General features: G+C 46.4%; 1 protein-coding gene across 1 annotated transcript in view; it reads left to right on the top strand.

The window, feature by feature from the left end:
* Window positions 1-16,411, top strand: part of CARKD (carbohydrate kinase domain containing) — a 43,354-nt gene that overhangs the window by 24,978 nt on the left and 1,965 nt on the right. The window contains exons 6-9 of the mRNA XM_010151492.1: window positions 5,969-6,019; window positions 6,100-6,204; window positions 6,604-6,724; window positions 15,181-15,301. Coding sequence (XP_010149794.1) covers window positions 5,969-6,019; window positions 6,100-6,204; window positions 6,604-6,724; window positions 15,181-15,301 — 398 coding nt within the window. The remainder of the gene's footprint in view (window positions 1-5,968; window positions 6,020-6,099; window positions 6,205-6,603; window positions 6,725-15,180; window positions 15,302-16,411) is intronic.

Here is a 16,411-nt window from a genome sequence, read left to right as displayed (position 1 = left end):
ACAGGATGTGTTAATTCTTTGGCATCACTGCTCATTGACTCAAGTTAGCAGAAGAATTATTTACCAGAAACTTAATTCTTCGGTGTGTCACATGCATTTGCTTCCTGCCCCTGTGTATGTTCCCTGGAAAGTCCTCTGGAGGTTCTTGCTGTGGGGATTCGGCAGTGAGGACAGGCATGTTCTAAGCCTTTGGTTAGGAGAAGGTGAGGCGGATGGGGTCTTGCGCCTGTGATACTGCCGAGGCGAAAACCAGAGGGCATGTGTAAGCGCACCCACTGTGAGAACGTGTGTGTAAACCTTGTTTCTCTCAGCTCTTGCCTGGCCTCTGAGATTGATGCATACACCACAAGTAGTATCCAGTGAAAAACTGCTCAATTACTAGCCGAGCCTCATTGCTTTCAAACAGCACCGTAAGAGCCAGAATTTGTGGGTATCTTCCCCTAAGCTGAGGCAGGGTGCAGGTGTTTCTCTGTGGTGGTGATACTCGTCAAGATAAAACTTGGGAGCAACTGGGCAGGGAGATCCTCTTGGTTATGCTAAGAACTATTGCTGCTTGTGGTAAGAACTCTTAGTATTCTGTGGCTTCCTCACCAATGTCTTGATTAGAAAAAACGCTGTCTGAAAATATGCCAACAGGACCTTAAACACAGGTTTATGCAGCTTGAAAGCAGAATTTATTTTCTAATACATGTAATGGATCTTGATGAAACTCACAGTGAAGTGGGATGTTTATTTGCTTTCTCTGTGCAGGCTGGTATTGTTGTTTAACTTGATTTTGTTACTTAAAAGCATTTGTAAGCAAAAGGCTGGAATTGGATACCTTTTGAGTTATTTCTGAGCATCCTTCAGCTGGAAACCTGAAAGAAATTGTCGGTGGTAAATTCCAGAGTTCATTTGAAGTTTATTTAATTTATTTTAAGACAAAATGCCCACAGCTGACCATGAAGATCTTAAGCCAAATCTAACATTATCAACCATAAACTGGAAACCTTGTGGGGTTTGCTTTGTGGGTGCAAATGTTCAGTGGATGAGACAGCATGAGGGAACTTAGTGCCTTTATTCTGATTAGATTTTTTACTTTGGATTGGAGTAGACAGGATTATTGCTTAAACTGGATTTGGATGTGTTTGGGGATGGAAGTGTATCAATGTACTCCTCAAATGGTGTCTGGTTGATCATGAATTTAGGAAGGGATAGCTAAAAAAGAGCACTCTGGGTGCTTTGCATATCTAGGACAGTGTTTTGGAGGCTTTTGCTTTGTGTTCTTGTGTTCCTTATGTTCAGGCGTTACTTTTGATTATGTCGCTTGAAGAATTTAGCATATGGTTGAGGCAGATGCTAAGAATCTGTTAGCTGCAATTCTCCAAGTTTGACAGCAAGTGATCTACTTTGAATTCAGAGGGAATCTGCAAGTGGATCACTATCTTTTTTTTTTTTCTTTAAATGTAGAATAGAACAGTTTTGATTAGCTGCCATCTGCAGCATCTTCAGCTTTGTAACAGCAGCATTTAACATTTCCCAAGGCACTTAATGAGCTTGATGGGTGCAGTGGGGTACTCTTCAGAGCCCTTCTCACCCTCTGCCTGGCTTTTCCTCTGCACCTGAAACTCTGTTTTGGAAAACAGGGCCTAGCATGTGGTACTACAGTTAAAAGACAAAAGACCCAGTTAAACTGAGTGGAGCATAAACCATGAGATAAAGAAGCTATTTGTTTCAAAGAAAGGATATTCGTCTCTGTTAGGTGACTCTTCATTCAAGTAGGACCAATGGCGGTCAGTAGTCAATCATTCCTTATGTGACGTTTGAGATCTTAGTGGAGTGATTAATGAGCTAGTGATAGTTATGCATACAGGAATCTAGAGAGTAGAACTGAGGCAATTAGGCTAATGAAAGGTGATTTGTATAAATCTTGCCCCCAAAGTGAGATTTTGATTGACGTTGCTGAGATCTGAAAGGAGGACGAGTTCTTGGATCTGTTTCTGGGAACTAATGAAAGCAAGTTTCAGAGTTAACTGCCTGTTTCCACCAGCAGTTAGGAAAACAAAACCAGTTACTGAAAATGTGGCTCTAAAGCGAAGAATGTCAAACAGTGGAACCTCAGTTTTAAGGTTTTTCAAAACCACCTGTATCAAATATATTCTGTTTAGGAAACCTTCTCTCCCCTGCCAACCCCATCTACCCTGACTGTAGCCTTGAGCACAGTCTGAGCTTGGGATATTTGTCTACCTCTAGCTGTGCAGATCACAAACTTCTGCTTGCCAAGCCCATTTTCCAAGCGTCTCTGCCACAGAGCTGCATCCTGACCTCTACGCAGCTGAGTCTCTGCTAACTCTGCATTTATCCAGGCTTGAAGCAAGGAATGCAGAAATGCTTCCTAGGGTTTTCAGTGCCTATTATTTGGAATTGGTTTGCAGCATGCTGGGGTCGAACTTGTTTGTTCCTCCCGGGCACCTTGAAGAGGGGGTTGTGCAGAAATGCTTTCAGCTGCAACATTTGCAGGGAAATGTCTGGCTATTTCTTCCTTCTTTTCTCTCTGTTCCAGACAAAACCATGGATTCAGGATTGTGGGATGAGAACAGCATCCATGCAGAAAATACAAGCAATTATAGGTGGCATTTCAACAGCAGTTTCTGATTCCAGCTTTCAGTACAGGGCCCTTTGTAAAAGGGGCTGCCACTCCTTTTTGATTACTTAAGGTTGTATGAGACCTAACGAGTGCCAGGTTATGCACATCTGTGTGTCTGTCAAACCAGAAGCTTGTTACTCTGGCTGCCTTGGGTCTGGCAGCTCCAGCTTGCCAGGAGCCCTGGTCAGTCCAGTGTTGTCAGATCAGTAGCACGGGCTGGAGCAGTGGAGCTAAACGACGCTATCGGTCACTGTGATGTAACCAGCATTCCAGAAAACAGTATCTGAGCTTTTAGAGAATGGGCCTTTCAGCCCCTCCTGGGTGATGGGCAGGCCTTTGACTGCACTGGGGAGTACAGCGTAGGATAGCATCGACTTGCTCAGCTGACTGGAGTTTTAGACATGTGAATGCAGGCACAGTGTTTCCCTGGCAAGATACACACTGCCCAGACCTCCTTGGCATCTCGTTAATAACCAGATTTCTGAGAGAGACTGATATCCTCGCTTGTCCAAACCTTGGCAACCGGTTACTAACAAGTTGTGTGGGAGCAAACTCTTGTTTAAAGGACCTCACCTGCTCAGCAGCTCTCCTAAGATATTTTAACTTTACCGTGGAACCTAGCAGGAGATTTAATTACATACTTGGCATTTGCAGGTGGCAGTAGAAGGCACTTTTGCTGGGCTGAAGGCCAGGTGGTACCGCTTCCTAAAATGTTTGGATGTCACCGTGGTCAGTGCTGTCCGTTATGGCGTGCTGAAGCTTGAACTTCTCTTTGAGCACACGGGTGGGGAGTTTTGCCAAGAGCAGGCTAAGACATGACTCTAGAAGGGACCTAGGAATCGCAGTGTCAGGAAACTAGGAAACTGCTGGGGTCAGTAAAGAAAACTTTGCCTGCAGTATCTTTTCCTTTGCAAGGTAGAAAGATGACAATGTGCTGCATCCTTAGTGAAAATTAATTAGTGTTGTGGGATAGACTTTGCTTTATATATGCTGCTGTTGTGGTTTTCTGTTTATTTCATTAAAATTCAGTCTTTTATTGAAACCACTGGCTCTAATTTCCTGATTATTCCCTTTGCAAAGACCAAATGTCGAAGTTATTGTGTAGCTAAACCAGTTCATCAAGAAAAACACAAGTAGTGATACAACTAATAATATATTAAAAGTCTTTGCAGGCGTTTTGCTGCCAATCCACATCTAATTAAAAAAGCTGAAAAGTGTATCTAATTCAGGTGGGGCAAAACTGTGCATAATTGTCTTTTCCGAGGAGCCTTGCCTGCTGCTTTGTGTAGGCAGGGTAAATAGGGTGTGTGTGTCGTCGCTGGTCCTGGGCTTGGGTGGAGAAGCCCAGTCTGACTGCTGCAGGCTTGGCACGAGGCCGAGGGTGCTCACCAGGAGTGCAGCACCTGCTGCCGGCTCCTGGTGCCGCAGGGTGGCTGCTCTGTGAAGAATTCCGTGGATTAGATGTCCTTTGATTGTACCTAGCAGCTCTGTAGCAATTTATTCCTCCCTCCCATGTTCTACTCCATTCCCCTCCTCGCTGCTTTTTGCAGTGTCTCGACTGGCTCATCTCTGCCCATTCCCTTTTTCTCTAATAACTGTGGAAGCGTGCAAGAGTCCAGGATGTCCGTGTTCATGCGGTCCAGGTGAATCTTGTGTTTCATAGCGCAGCCACAGGCCTTCAGGTGGATAAATCTTCCATGCCTTTCCGTGTGACTGTGCCTTCTTTCAGCTGTAGCCTGTCCATTCGTTCCTTCAGGCTGCTTCCTCCTCTGGTCCTTTCCTTTGGGTTGGGTTTCTGAGGTGGGTTTTGTTTTTTTTTTTTCCAAGATGGGAATTTGGTTTTGGCAATCTATTTTAAAATTCCCGTTTGAAAGTTGGGACAGAGAATGCAGTTTTCTACTAAAATGAATGCATTGCATTTCAAGAAATAGCTTCCATGGTAAGAAAAGAATTAATTAACGCACGTAAATTCTTTGCCCTTTCTTTGTAGATTTTCCCAACTGCAGTAAAGGGTTACCTTTGCCCAGATACCCAGATAGAGCACTGCTTTCTGCTGTGACACAACTTCTTTATGGAGTACGCTGCTGGCATACGAGTCCTGGATACCCAGTCACTGAACAAAGATTTTTCAGTGAATTGTGTATTTCAAGGCGAGAGTGGGAGTAGGTTCAGGTTAATCTTAGCCCCCCCGGCTCTCCTCCCCTCAACTGCCTCCCCCAAAAATTGCAATCACTGATGTTATTTTGGGCATTCCTAATTGTCGAGTGTTTGGTGCCACTAACAAATGTGAACTGTGTAGGAGCTTGTCCCATACAGCACCTTCACGGGATGTGTGAATCCCAGGTAATTTTCTCTTTGGCTTAATTAGGGTAGAAACTTAAACTTTGGTCTTCAGTTATTAGGAGAGGAACCTCTTTGTACAGAGGTACATTCAATACCTGGAAATTAATTAAAAAATGCTTCCTTATTCCTTAAGTAATGCCTTGCTAACCTGTGGAGCTCAGTGCCGTACGACAGCTAATCTGAACAGCTTAATAGCCTTCAAAAGTAATTAGACTTTTGGATGGATACCATCCTCCGTTATCTTACTCAGGAGAAAGATAAACTCTCCAGCTTCAAGGACAACTTGGTAATGGCCAACGTGCAAAAAAACTTGACTGTCAGCCATTGCTCATTAAAAAAGCTTGAGGATCAGTCGTTGCTGCTGCTCAGTTAGGGGAGGGATCAAGGGCAGATGGTCTGCTGGTGGATAGCGCTTGCTGAAAAACACGTCTGCAAACCGTCTGTTGTCTGGGCCGCCTTGATTTTGTTTTGAAAGTGTAAAACCTCCAGGACCATGAGTGAGATGACATGTCTCATGTACTGCTTGTCTTGGGATGTTTGTACATAAACTCCGGTACCGCAGTGGGGCTTTTGTCAGAAGAGCAACTGAAATTAGTGTTGCAGTTACTGATAGATTTCTACCACAGCAATACTCATTTGGATTTTTCTTTTTTAATTATTAATTGGAGATGTACGTTTGCTCTGTATGTCTTGGCACTGCATGCCTCCTACAGCAGGGAGAGTGAGATTGCTTCCTTGTTTGCCTACCTACACCAAGGTGTCAGTTACGGGAACCCTGTTGACACACTCATACTTGTGGCAGGGAAAGAACAGTGTAACTGTAAAATTACCAGTTGATACGAAGGTGTCTGATGTTATTTTGCAAACTATAAGAGATTTTTTTTTTCTATATGACTTTGTAAAAACAGCTTACATGGTCAGACTTATTGTGTGAATTTGTTTGGGATCTTGGGAGATTTGAATTAGCAAGCATCTTAAAGTTATCCGCCTTTTTTGCAGGGCATTATAGAAAAATCGAAAGTGAAAGGAATTCCTATCGTTATTGACGCTGTAAGTATTTTCTTGATTCAGTCAGAGGTTTGACACTTAAGAAGCTGTTCACTGAATGTTTTTCTTACTGGGTTTTGCAGGATGGACTGTGGCTCATTTCCCAGCAGCCTTCTCTTATTCAGGGCTACCAGCGAGCTATTCTTACCCCCAACTACATGGAGTTCAGCAGACTGTATGAAGCCATGGTGAGCCGTTTTCCTTTCTGGTAGTTAAGTACGTGCAAGTTTAGTTTTCAGTCTTTAGAAATAAAGAACTTTATTACTGGGTTAAACATGACGTGCTGTTCCGTATATGCAAGGGAAGCATTCTCTGGGATAATTGCCAGAGATTTTATTCCATGGGATAATTGCCACAATGATGCATATTCTTTAACAGAGCTATTTTTTTAAAGACGACCCTTTCTTACGCATTTTTTGGCACTGCAGTGGGTATGAAAAAAAATACCTGGAAAGACTGATGATGATGCCTTACGGTTTGGGTGGGTTTTGCCCCACCCCCCACCCCCATACCCTGAAGTAGCATGTGTTAGAATATGTTGTTCTAGTAGTAAAATATGTACTGTGTATGGAATTCTTGTGTTGTAGCTTAGAGACCCCGTAGACAGTAGTGATCATCATGGATGTGTATTAAGACTCAGCCAAGCCATGGGGAATTTGACAATTGTTCAAAAGGGAGAAAGAGATCTTATTTCAGATGGAGAAAAAGGTAAGTGAAACCTTTTGCTGTTAGCAATGTGAGGGGTTTTTTTTTGTTGTCGGTGTTTGCTTTCAGTTGTAGTCCAATGGTTGACTGTATTCCCCTGAAGACTGAAGGGGAGGGATGGCTGTCTTTACACATCACCTTCAGAAGATTTGTGTAAATCTGTATTTTAGAGGAATGCCACTTAATTCATTTGCTGAAAAAAGTTGCTGATTTTATTTCTCATGTAAATGGCTGTAACATATGTTTTGCATTATGCAGGTATTAAGAAATCAATCTTTTATTCTTCGTGAACGGTTTATAAATCCTTAGTTGAGTTGGCCTGTGTAAGTGCAGATGTTGTTGCCAAGTTTATGCAGGATAATAATGTCGGTTCTCCGTGTGTTGGAGTGTCTGAACAATTAAGGCATCTTGAGGTGCATTAGCTGCTCGGTTCCTTGGTACTGTCCACCGTGCTGTAGATGAGCTTGTTCATATATGACTTGTTCATATATGACATATATGACATATATGACAATAGCCCTGACAATTAAAACCAAACAAAACCAGAAAAATTAACTCTAGATATTGTCATTACAGCTTTCTTAAGCAGTTACTAATAGGGTTAAAGTATACTCAGTAAAATGGGCTGCCTGTCTGATGCTTTCTGTACCGATCGTTTACTGTGACGAGTATAAAATTAATTCATGAGTGCCTTCATCTCATTTTGACTATGTGGTCTTATTTCACATCCCTAACAAGCAGCAGCTCTGCCTCTGATGACTCGAAATGCTAATCTCTGATAAATGTTTACGCCGCTTCAGAAACGTCTTGTACCTACAGTCGATTTTTCATTATTAGGAGCCATGGGAGTCTTTTGTAAGAGGGAAACAGATGTAATACGACAACTGGTTTGTGCAGAGCCACCTTCCACATACCCCCGTCAGTACAGACACATCAGGAGACCGTGGAGCAAGCTGGGACCTGGGGGCGGTACCGTTAGGCCTGCGGGGTGAAGGCGTGCGGTCGGTCACAGAGCGCCCACGTTGCCCTGTGTCAATTCCACTGCCGTCCTGGCACCCCTAGCAGGCTTGAGTTGTAACTTCGGACGGTCAGGTCGGCCTTAAGGGAGGATGAACTCTGCCAGAGGATAAAATATCCTGGCTCCAGTTTATGCCAGTTAAGAGAGCTTTAGAGCGCTGGAGTGTATCTTCTTTCTCTGTTTTTATGTCAACAGTGTGCTTTTTATGCAGGACTGTTGGCTTTTTTAATGAATGACAGGAGAACTGGGTGAGCGCTTTAGATGGAGCACGTTACCTAGCATAGCTCTGGTCTCCTTCTGAGCTGTTATTCTTGAGATGAATGTATCCCCAGCATTGCTGGAGAGAGGGAATCAGAAAACCAGGGAGCACTGAAACTGTTTCCAGTGTCAATTCTGAATGTTCAGGTGTGGCGCAGTTTTGGTGTGTGTCTTGTAATGCTTTTGGGGCTCCTCATTGTTTTTATTTCCCTCCCCGCCTTGTTCTTTGTTGTGTTCTATTTTTTTTTCTCTTAGTTAAGTGGCTTTGTGATTTGAAATAAAAACAGTTCCGTGCCTTTACAGCAGTTGTTTGGTGTCCAGCTGTAGGCTGCTTTCTTGTCCTTACCTCGGTTCAGCCACCAGTGCTTTCTCTCTCCTGGATTATAGACATTATGGGCAGCATTGCTGAGGTGTAAAAAGGCAGTTGTCAGGTTTAATGCAGGTTATAATGTCTGCTACAAACACTGGTTTTAGGGTTTGTGTTGCTTGCAAGAACGTTCCTGAGAATTCTGCAGAAACCATAGACTTCAGCTTCCTTTTAACAGGAATGTTCTTTGGGTCTGTGGGAGTTACTGTCGGTCAATTTTTTTAAAAGCTTCTCAAATGCCAGGTTACAGTGAGAAAGGAGATGCTGCTGTCTGCTCTGTGCCACAAGGCGGAACACGCTGTCACGTCACTGACCTTGAATTCTCTCACAGGTTTTTCGCTCTTAACTTCTTTTTTCATCTGTCTGTTCTTTTGATCTGATGTTGGTTTTTTTCAGCTAAGGCAACATACCTCATGATTCCAGTGTGAGGGAAATCCGGATCATTGGATGAGGCCAATGTCCTCTGAGCACAATCAAATATGAAAAGATCTGTGTTCTCCTCTTGCCTTTTCTTTTCATGTCATTGTCCATTTATGGTGCTTAAGCTGTACCTGTTTTCAGGCACTTCCTGCTTGCCCACTTAGCACACTGAGACTGTACTTCCCTTATATCACTTGTAAACTTTCTCCTTCGGGAATATACTGCGTGTATCCTTTCGGGGGGGAGGCGGAGGGGGGGAGTGGAAAAAGCAAACCAAGTCTCAGTGCTCTCCAGGAAAACCAGAAACTGGAGAAGTTAACTACGTAGCTTTAGCATTCTGTGCTGTTGTGGAAGGGAGGTTTGCTGAAGGTGCCAAATTTGCAGCAGGGGAGACTGCCTTGGTGAATACTTTTCTAGCTTAGAGTGATTGTAGTGGTTATTTTCACAGTACTTGTATTCATGAGTCTGTAGGAAATGCAGTAGACAATTTACTTGTGTTAGTTGAAGACAAAACAGGTTATCCGGTGATTTGATAGCGGGCTGGAAGTGCAAGTGTGGGTGAAGGACTGCTGTCAGCAGATAGCTCTGTAATCTACGTGGACAGGCACAACAGATCCTGATTGGAAGCTGTAGCTTAATAAATTCAGATTAAAAGTAAGGCAGATTTTATTAACAGACAAAGAAATTAGTTAAGACGGTAACATACCTCGAACTTTCATAGACTGCCAAACTGTGGAGTGTCTGGATACCTCTGAGTTACGTGTTTATACCTTAGATTAGATGATGCGGCTGGTTCCTTATGGCCTGAAAACCCGTGCTGAATCACATACACGGCCTCTGTGAAATCAGTAGCAGCCACTGTACAGGAGGTTGTTCTAAAAATCTGTCTCCATTTCAGTTATGAGCTGCCAACTGCCCTGTAAACGTAATCACCAAGATTTTAAATTAAGTTTTATATACTCTTTTTCTCTTTCCTTTTGCAATTTCACATTATAGCTTGGTCTACAGTTGTTGATTCCCTGCTCTACACAGATGAGCTTCACCATGCTCTTGGTAGGTGCTATCAGTGCCATCACTGACCAGGGTAGGAATGGGTACTCAGCCTGTGGGTAAAAGGTAAGTCAGCTTTTATTCACTATGGCACAGCTCTCTAAGGTTTTCCTTTCATTATTCTTTGGAGAACTGGTCAATAATAAGGTGTGGTTATACCAGTCTTGGTTCCTAACATGTTTAAAATTTGGTTAGGTCCTTGAAGTAGAGGATTTGGATTTTTGTTTCTAAATGTTATAACGAGTTTCTCTGTGTTTTCCTCAGTGCCTGTTTGTCCACTCCTCCCTTCCAAAAGGCAGGCTTGATGGGTAACCAGCGCACTGCTGCCTGTGACTACTGGTACCTGGAGCGAGTAGCCAAGCATAGCTTCTCTCCAGTTGCCCAGCTGCAGCTATGGTTGAGAGAAGCAAAGCAGCATGTGAGAGGGATTACTGAGTACTGGATGTGGGTAAAAAGCCAGCTCTTGCCATAAATCCCCAAGTAGTACTTCTAATTTCTGCCATTTGTTCCATCTCCAGCCGGACAGGAGGCTGTTCGGTGCTTGTCAGTCCCTGGCTCACTCCAATAAAAGCTTGTATGGCATCCCGCTGCCCAGCAAATTTCGCCTAGATTTTAACTGAGAGGCAGTACCCCCGTCCCCACTCCTGCCTCCGCGGAGTGAGCCGAACAGGGAGGCCATGGTTCTGCCCGCTGAGCTCTCTCCATTGCCTGGTGCAGCCCAGCCTCCGTTTCCCTGGCACTGCTCATCTGTCATCCGTCCCCTGGCTCCTGTATCTGTTCGGGAAAAGTACTGTGAAACTGGGATTATTTCCTTTTCCATTAAATTGCCTGGCATCTCACACTCAAGGACCTACCTGAGTTTTAAAAGTGTGATTAGGGAATATAAAAGTATAAGCACCCTTTATATAAAAGCCAACTTACGTTTTCCACACCAGTTGAGTGATTTCTCCAGCCTGCGTCATCAGTGCTGGTTTCCCTGTCCGTATGCGCTCTGGGATATGTCTGTGGGAGTCCACCATCTCCAGCTATGTGCTTTTATGAACCAACTTGCAAAAGGAAAAAGATACATTTCTTCCTGGTAGGAGTATCTTCCAGGTCAGAGGTGTGTATTGGTAAAAGGTTTTACTCAAGACCTGATAATGGTCTAAACCTGTACCTTGCATTTGGTGGAGCGAAATGGTCCTTGATAACGACTTCATTTTGTGTAGGAAATGGAAATCTTAAGCCTTTTAATTAAACAAGAATATTTGTTGTTCTGTGGGGTAGCTGATCTAATCCAGTTGGATCATATCCGTCAGAAGCGGAGGGGGTCATACCTTTCGTACGCGGATTCCTGAGCACGTTAGGATAAGCGTGATACTCCCGCGCTGTGGGAGGAAGACAACTGCGGAGAACTTGTTTGGGATGTCTGAGATTCAAGGACGAAATTAGCACCTCCAGGCTATCTTTTGGTCTGCAGTCTCAGCAAATGTGACGTTTCACATCAGCTCTTCAGCCTTTTTTTGTCATCATTAGTACTGAGTGTTTAGCTACCCGGAGTTCACATCTTGTGTTCTACATAAAAACCATAAAACCAACGTTGAAACTGTTGGTCAGGGCGGTGGTGGGTCTGACGCCAGCAGGTCTTGCCATACTGGTGATCCCCTTTTGATTTCATCTGGCCTTTTCTCCTGATAGCGTGTGTGCGCTCCAGGGGGGAAGTGCTAGGGAGGAGGGTTTTTTTTCTGGAAAGCTGCTTGGTGTGAATCAGTTTTTATTAGCAGACCGTCCGTTAATTACACCAAGTTATCTTTTCGATTCATCACCCTGTGAAACAGTGACATCAGATTTGGTTGCCCTGACCTAGTCAAAATCAAGACGAGACACCCTGTGCCGGTGGTGGGTCTGACTGGCACTGGCTGTGTGCTTCTGTCTTAAGGTCTGTCGCTTGAACTGCAGATGAACCTCTCCGTTAACTTGACTGGGACTAGCGTCAGACTAATTGACCTTAAGTGGCCCTGGTTGCTGCCTTCCAGCGTTGACACGCGGTGGTGATTTCAGGCTTTGCGGTTTTCCTGTCGGCCGTCACCCACTCCCCTTGCTCTCCTCAGCGATTCCAGCCTGGATGAACCACATTTCGAGGCTTTGAGTGAAGTACATGTTCATCCCCGATTGAACGTGGTACAGCCCTGCTGAGCGTTAGACCGAAACATACTCCGTGCTCATGTAAATAACCTCGTTCTGCATCTCTCCAGGGAACGGGACTACCCGCCTTCTCGGCATCATCGCCGACTACTCGGTCACGTCCCTCTAACCGAGGTCGTGTGACGTTGCCGCTGGTTGTCACTGCCCAGGGGAGCATAGAGGGATGTCACCCCTGTGGTCCTTAAAGACCTGCTTGAGCTGGCCAGCGGATCGCAGAGATTTAGTGGGGGGTGTTGGATGCCCCCATCCAACGTGGGAGTGGGGAGACAGCAGCTTTACTTCTGTTGGTCTGGAAGGCTGGGACGCCTTCTCCTGAAAGCATCAGGAATTCGCTGTCCTTTGCGGATTTGGCAGCATGCCCATTTGTCTTGACGGTAGTGCGGGATCCTGTCTTTTATTTTAGAAGCTCTTAACAGGGACTGTTTCCCACTGCCTGTTGTAATGTTCAGCATCCTTTCCTTTGGCTATGGGCTTTGAGGAGCTGAGCCTCTGCGCAAGAACTGCCCACGTGTTACACCTCTTTCCCCTCTCATTCCAGTGAATTTCCTGCAGTTCTGCTGCTTCCGCTTCGCGCTGAATGGCCGCTTGCGGGGCATGACGGGAGGTCACATGGCAAGGCTGAGAGTTGGGCTTGTTCAGCCTGGAGAAGAGAAGGCTCCGGGGAGACCTTATAGCACCTTCCAGTGCCTGAAGGGGCTACAAGGAAGCTGGGGGGGACTTTTTACAAGGGCCTGTAGTGACAGAACAAGGGGTAACGGGTTTAAATTGAAAGTGGGGAGGTTTAGATTGGATGTCAGGAAGAAATTCTTCCCGGAGAGGGTGGTGAGGCACTGGAACAGGTTGCCCAGAGAAGCTGTGGATGCCCCATCCCTGGAAGTGTTCAAGGCCAGGCTGGATGAGGCTTTGAGCAACCTGGTCTAGTGGAAGGTGTCCCTGCCCATGGCAGGGGGTTGGAACTGGATGGTCTTTAAGGTCCCTTCCAGCCCAAACCGTTCTGTGATTCTATGATTCTGCCCCTTTGAAGGTACCGCGTGGCTTTGTTTTCCAGCACCTCTGTGCAGAGTACCGAGGTCTGCTTCTGTTGCTGCCTGTGGGCACAGTCTGCGTGTATTTGAGCCTCGCTTTTTAAAAAAACACAGACAAAAGGCCACCTTTTTATTTGTTTGTTGTAGCAGGGTGTTATAATTGGCCTAGTCTGTGGAGACGTTGTTTTCCTGTACAGCTCAAAACGGACAGGAAGGTTGTGGGGCCGCAGAATAGCGGCAGATGGTGACATACAGCTAATAAGCAGGGGCTTGTGCTCAGCTGTCAGTCAGAAGGCCCCAAAGCTTTTGAACAGAGGATTTCCATCCTGCCTCCTGCCAGGAGTTCAAGCCCTCAGAGTGAAAATCCTGCGAGACACCATCTTCAAAGTAGCAGAATTAGAGGTGATTTCTCCAAAGCACTGTATTACAAAAAAAAAAACCAAAAAAAAAACCAAAACAAAAAAAACAAACGAACCACCAAAAGACCCCCCAAAAATATAAAAAGCCACCTAAAAGGGCATACCTTTCTCAAATGGCTGACTCAGGGGAGCGTTACGCACCCGAGATCTGACATTAACCACTGCTCACGGCGAAACACAGCCAGAATCTTAATTTGGGAACGGGGAGGGGGAGGGGAGAAGAGGGACTGGGGAAAACGAACTGCGGGCAGCGCCGCGGCGTTCCTGGGGAATCTCTACCCTCTCAGCAGCCGCAGAAAGGCCCAGCTGCCTGGCCTCGGGAGCCCAGCAGTTACTGCTGGAAGAGTCGGGGAGGGAATGGAAGTGAGCTGCGGTTCTGCGCCGCACCCGGTAACAGAACACAGGCATGAGCCATGCTGACCAACCGAAGGGGTTGACTTGTGTTAGGGAGTTTTTTGACCTTTTGCTGTTTAAGAAGGTTTATCCACAAGTCATGGAGGTTTGTGCAGACTTATTTTGTGAGAGGGGAAAACCCCGTTAAAAATAGGGGCGGTACTCCCTCTGCAGCACCTGGGCTGCTCTGTTCACGCACCTTGGACAAAGCCAGCCCTGGTGACTTGAGAACACTGAGGTGAGCGCTGTTGTCCGAGCAACATCTTGCTCTACACTTCGCCTGTGTACTCGGCACGCGCAGGAGCAAGCAAACGATCCTGGGTCTGAAATCCGACATATCCCGAACCCAACTAGCTCCGCAGGAGCTGGCCAGAGGCGCCAAGGATCACTGCTTGGCCACCAATGATTTTGTCAGTTCTTCTGTTCTAGGAGAAGAAAATAAATTTCTTCTGAGCGTTTCTCGGAGCTCAGCAAGAAGGAAAGCTACAGATGCACGCACACCCACCCGAGAGTTTGGAGAAGGGCAGCAGAACTGATGCTGGTTTCTTTCGGGGTGTCTTATGTCTCCTTCAGGCCTCCTGCGTGGGCTTGTGGGGAGAGCAAAGGAGTTCAATTTAGTGAAACCATCTGCATGTTCTTCATAGTTCAAGCTCCACGAAGAGATCCGTTGGACCAAGGTCCTTCGTGTATTCAAAACAGAAATGCGGCATCGGAGACTCGGGCAGAGCCTGCCCGCAATGATGCTGCTGACGGAAGTGTCCATGGATGCTCGGGACGCTGCCGATTGCGTTTTTTACAGAGCCTAGGGAAAAGGCTGTTTGCAGTTCAAACACCTTTCTGAGGGCAGAGGATTTGAGATTTTGGTTCTGGGTTGCGTTTGCTCTTCGTTAAACACCTCGGTTCACGTTTGCAGTCTCGGCAGGGGAGAGGCTGGGGGGAGCTGCATTGGTACGACGGCTTTGGGGTGCGGGGGGATGGCCCAGTCCAGCTCGGGGCGATAGCTCACCATGGCAGTGCCAGCTGGCACGAATCGCTAAACCCATCAGAGACTGAACCTGCCGCGCAGGCTGGGCGGAGAAAGCGTACGCATTGTGCGATCGTACTTTTAAAGGACTGAAAAGTAATTGGGGAAGTGTTTTTAAACTGTAAATGCAATAACCTCTTTTTTTAAGAACAGCCTACCTCGGCACACGCCCCTGCCTGTCGTTAATCTCTCACCTGCTACCCGACCTCCGTGCGCCTCGGAGGTTCACCCTGGCAGCCACAGTGACGTCTTTGTAACGGCAGAAGCACGTGACTCTTGTTCCTGGTTTGTCTGTCCGCAGTACTCGTGTGCAGTCACGAAGGAAGCAGCCGGAGGTGTGGTGGACAGGGAGACCTCCTTTCCGGTTCTCTTGGAGTCTTGGCGCACTGGGCGTTTCTTGCCGGAGCAGAAAGAACAAATGGGTATGAAAATTAACTAATAACTTCTTAATTCTTGCGAGTCTTGTGTTCTCCTCTGGCAGCTGTTGTAGACCTGTGTCATGGGTTAACCCCAGCCAGCACCTAAGCCCCACACAGCCGCTCGCTCATTCCCCCCGCTCCGGTGGGGCGGGGAGAGAATCGGAAGAATAAAGGTGGGAAAACTCGTGGGTTGAGATAAAAGCACTTTAATAGGTAAAGCAAAAGCCGTGCACAAGCGAAGCCAAACAAGGAATTCAGGCGCAGGCAGGTGCTCAGCTATCCATAGGAAAGCAGGGCTCCATCACAAGTAAACGGTGACTTGGGAAGACAAACGCCATCGCTCCCAATACGTGTGTGTGTGTGTGTCCGTCCCCTTCCTCTTCTCCCCCCAGCTGTATATGCTGAGTGTGACGTCACATGGTATGGGATACCCCTCTCGTCAGTGGGGGTCAGCTGTCCCAGCTGTGTCCCCTCCCGACTCCTTGTGCACCTCCAGCCCACTCTCTGGAGGGGTGAGGAGCAGACTAGTTGGTCCCTGTAGCCCCGTAGTGTTGCTGCGACAGTAGCTGTTTGAAATGAAGTTCACAGGAACCCTGACACAAGGAGTTAGGGAATAACAGCCCCTCTTCCCAATAAGTAATGAGCTACTGATGCTTGAGGAGCAGAGACCTTTTGTGGTTTGGGGATGCTTCCTGGGATGCGCAGATAGCTGTCCGTGGGAGGTGACTGGTGGGTGCGTGCGCTGCCGTGAGAGCACTGCAGGAGGTCCCCCGGGAGGAGCGAGGGACGGACCGTTCTGAAACCTGACATACCTAGACAGGAGGGATGAAGCCAAGATCGTTTGTGTTGCTGAAATTGCAACTGTCCCTAAAGTGGGAATTCTGTTTCGCTTCATTAAAAGGGTGGCTTCACTTTTGCACGGTGTACAGCAGATCGGCTGTTGGAGGGATTAGCCAGCACAGCACGTGTTCTCCAGGCTCTCCTGATCTGGGCTCCTGCTGCTTTTCCAAACAGCTCCCTCAAATTCCTTTATTTTAGAGATGAAGGAAAAGTGGGAGTGTAATCGGCATCAGTAACACACCGTGTCTCCTGTGGCGGTGCTAAGGTGACCCT

This window comes from Eurypyga helias, unplaced genomic scaffold (assembly GCF_000690775.1).
Source record: "Eurypyga helias isolate BGI_N326 unplaced genomic scaffold, ASM69077v1 scaffold18435, whole genome shotgun sequence".
NCBI lineage: Eukaryota > Metazoa > Chordata > Aves > Eurypygiformes > Eurypygidae > Eurypyga > Eurypyga helias.
The sequence above is the reverse complement of the archived record's forward strand: the minus strand, read 5'-3'. Positions and strand labels throughout refer to the sequence as shown.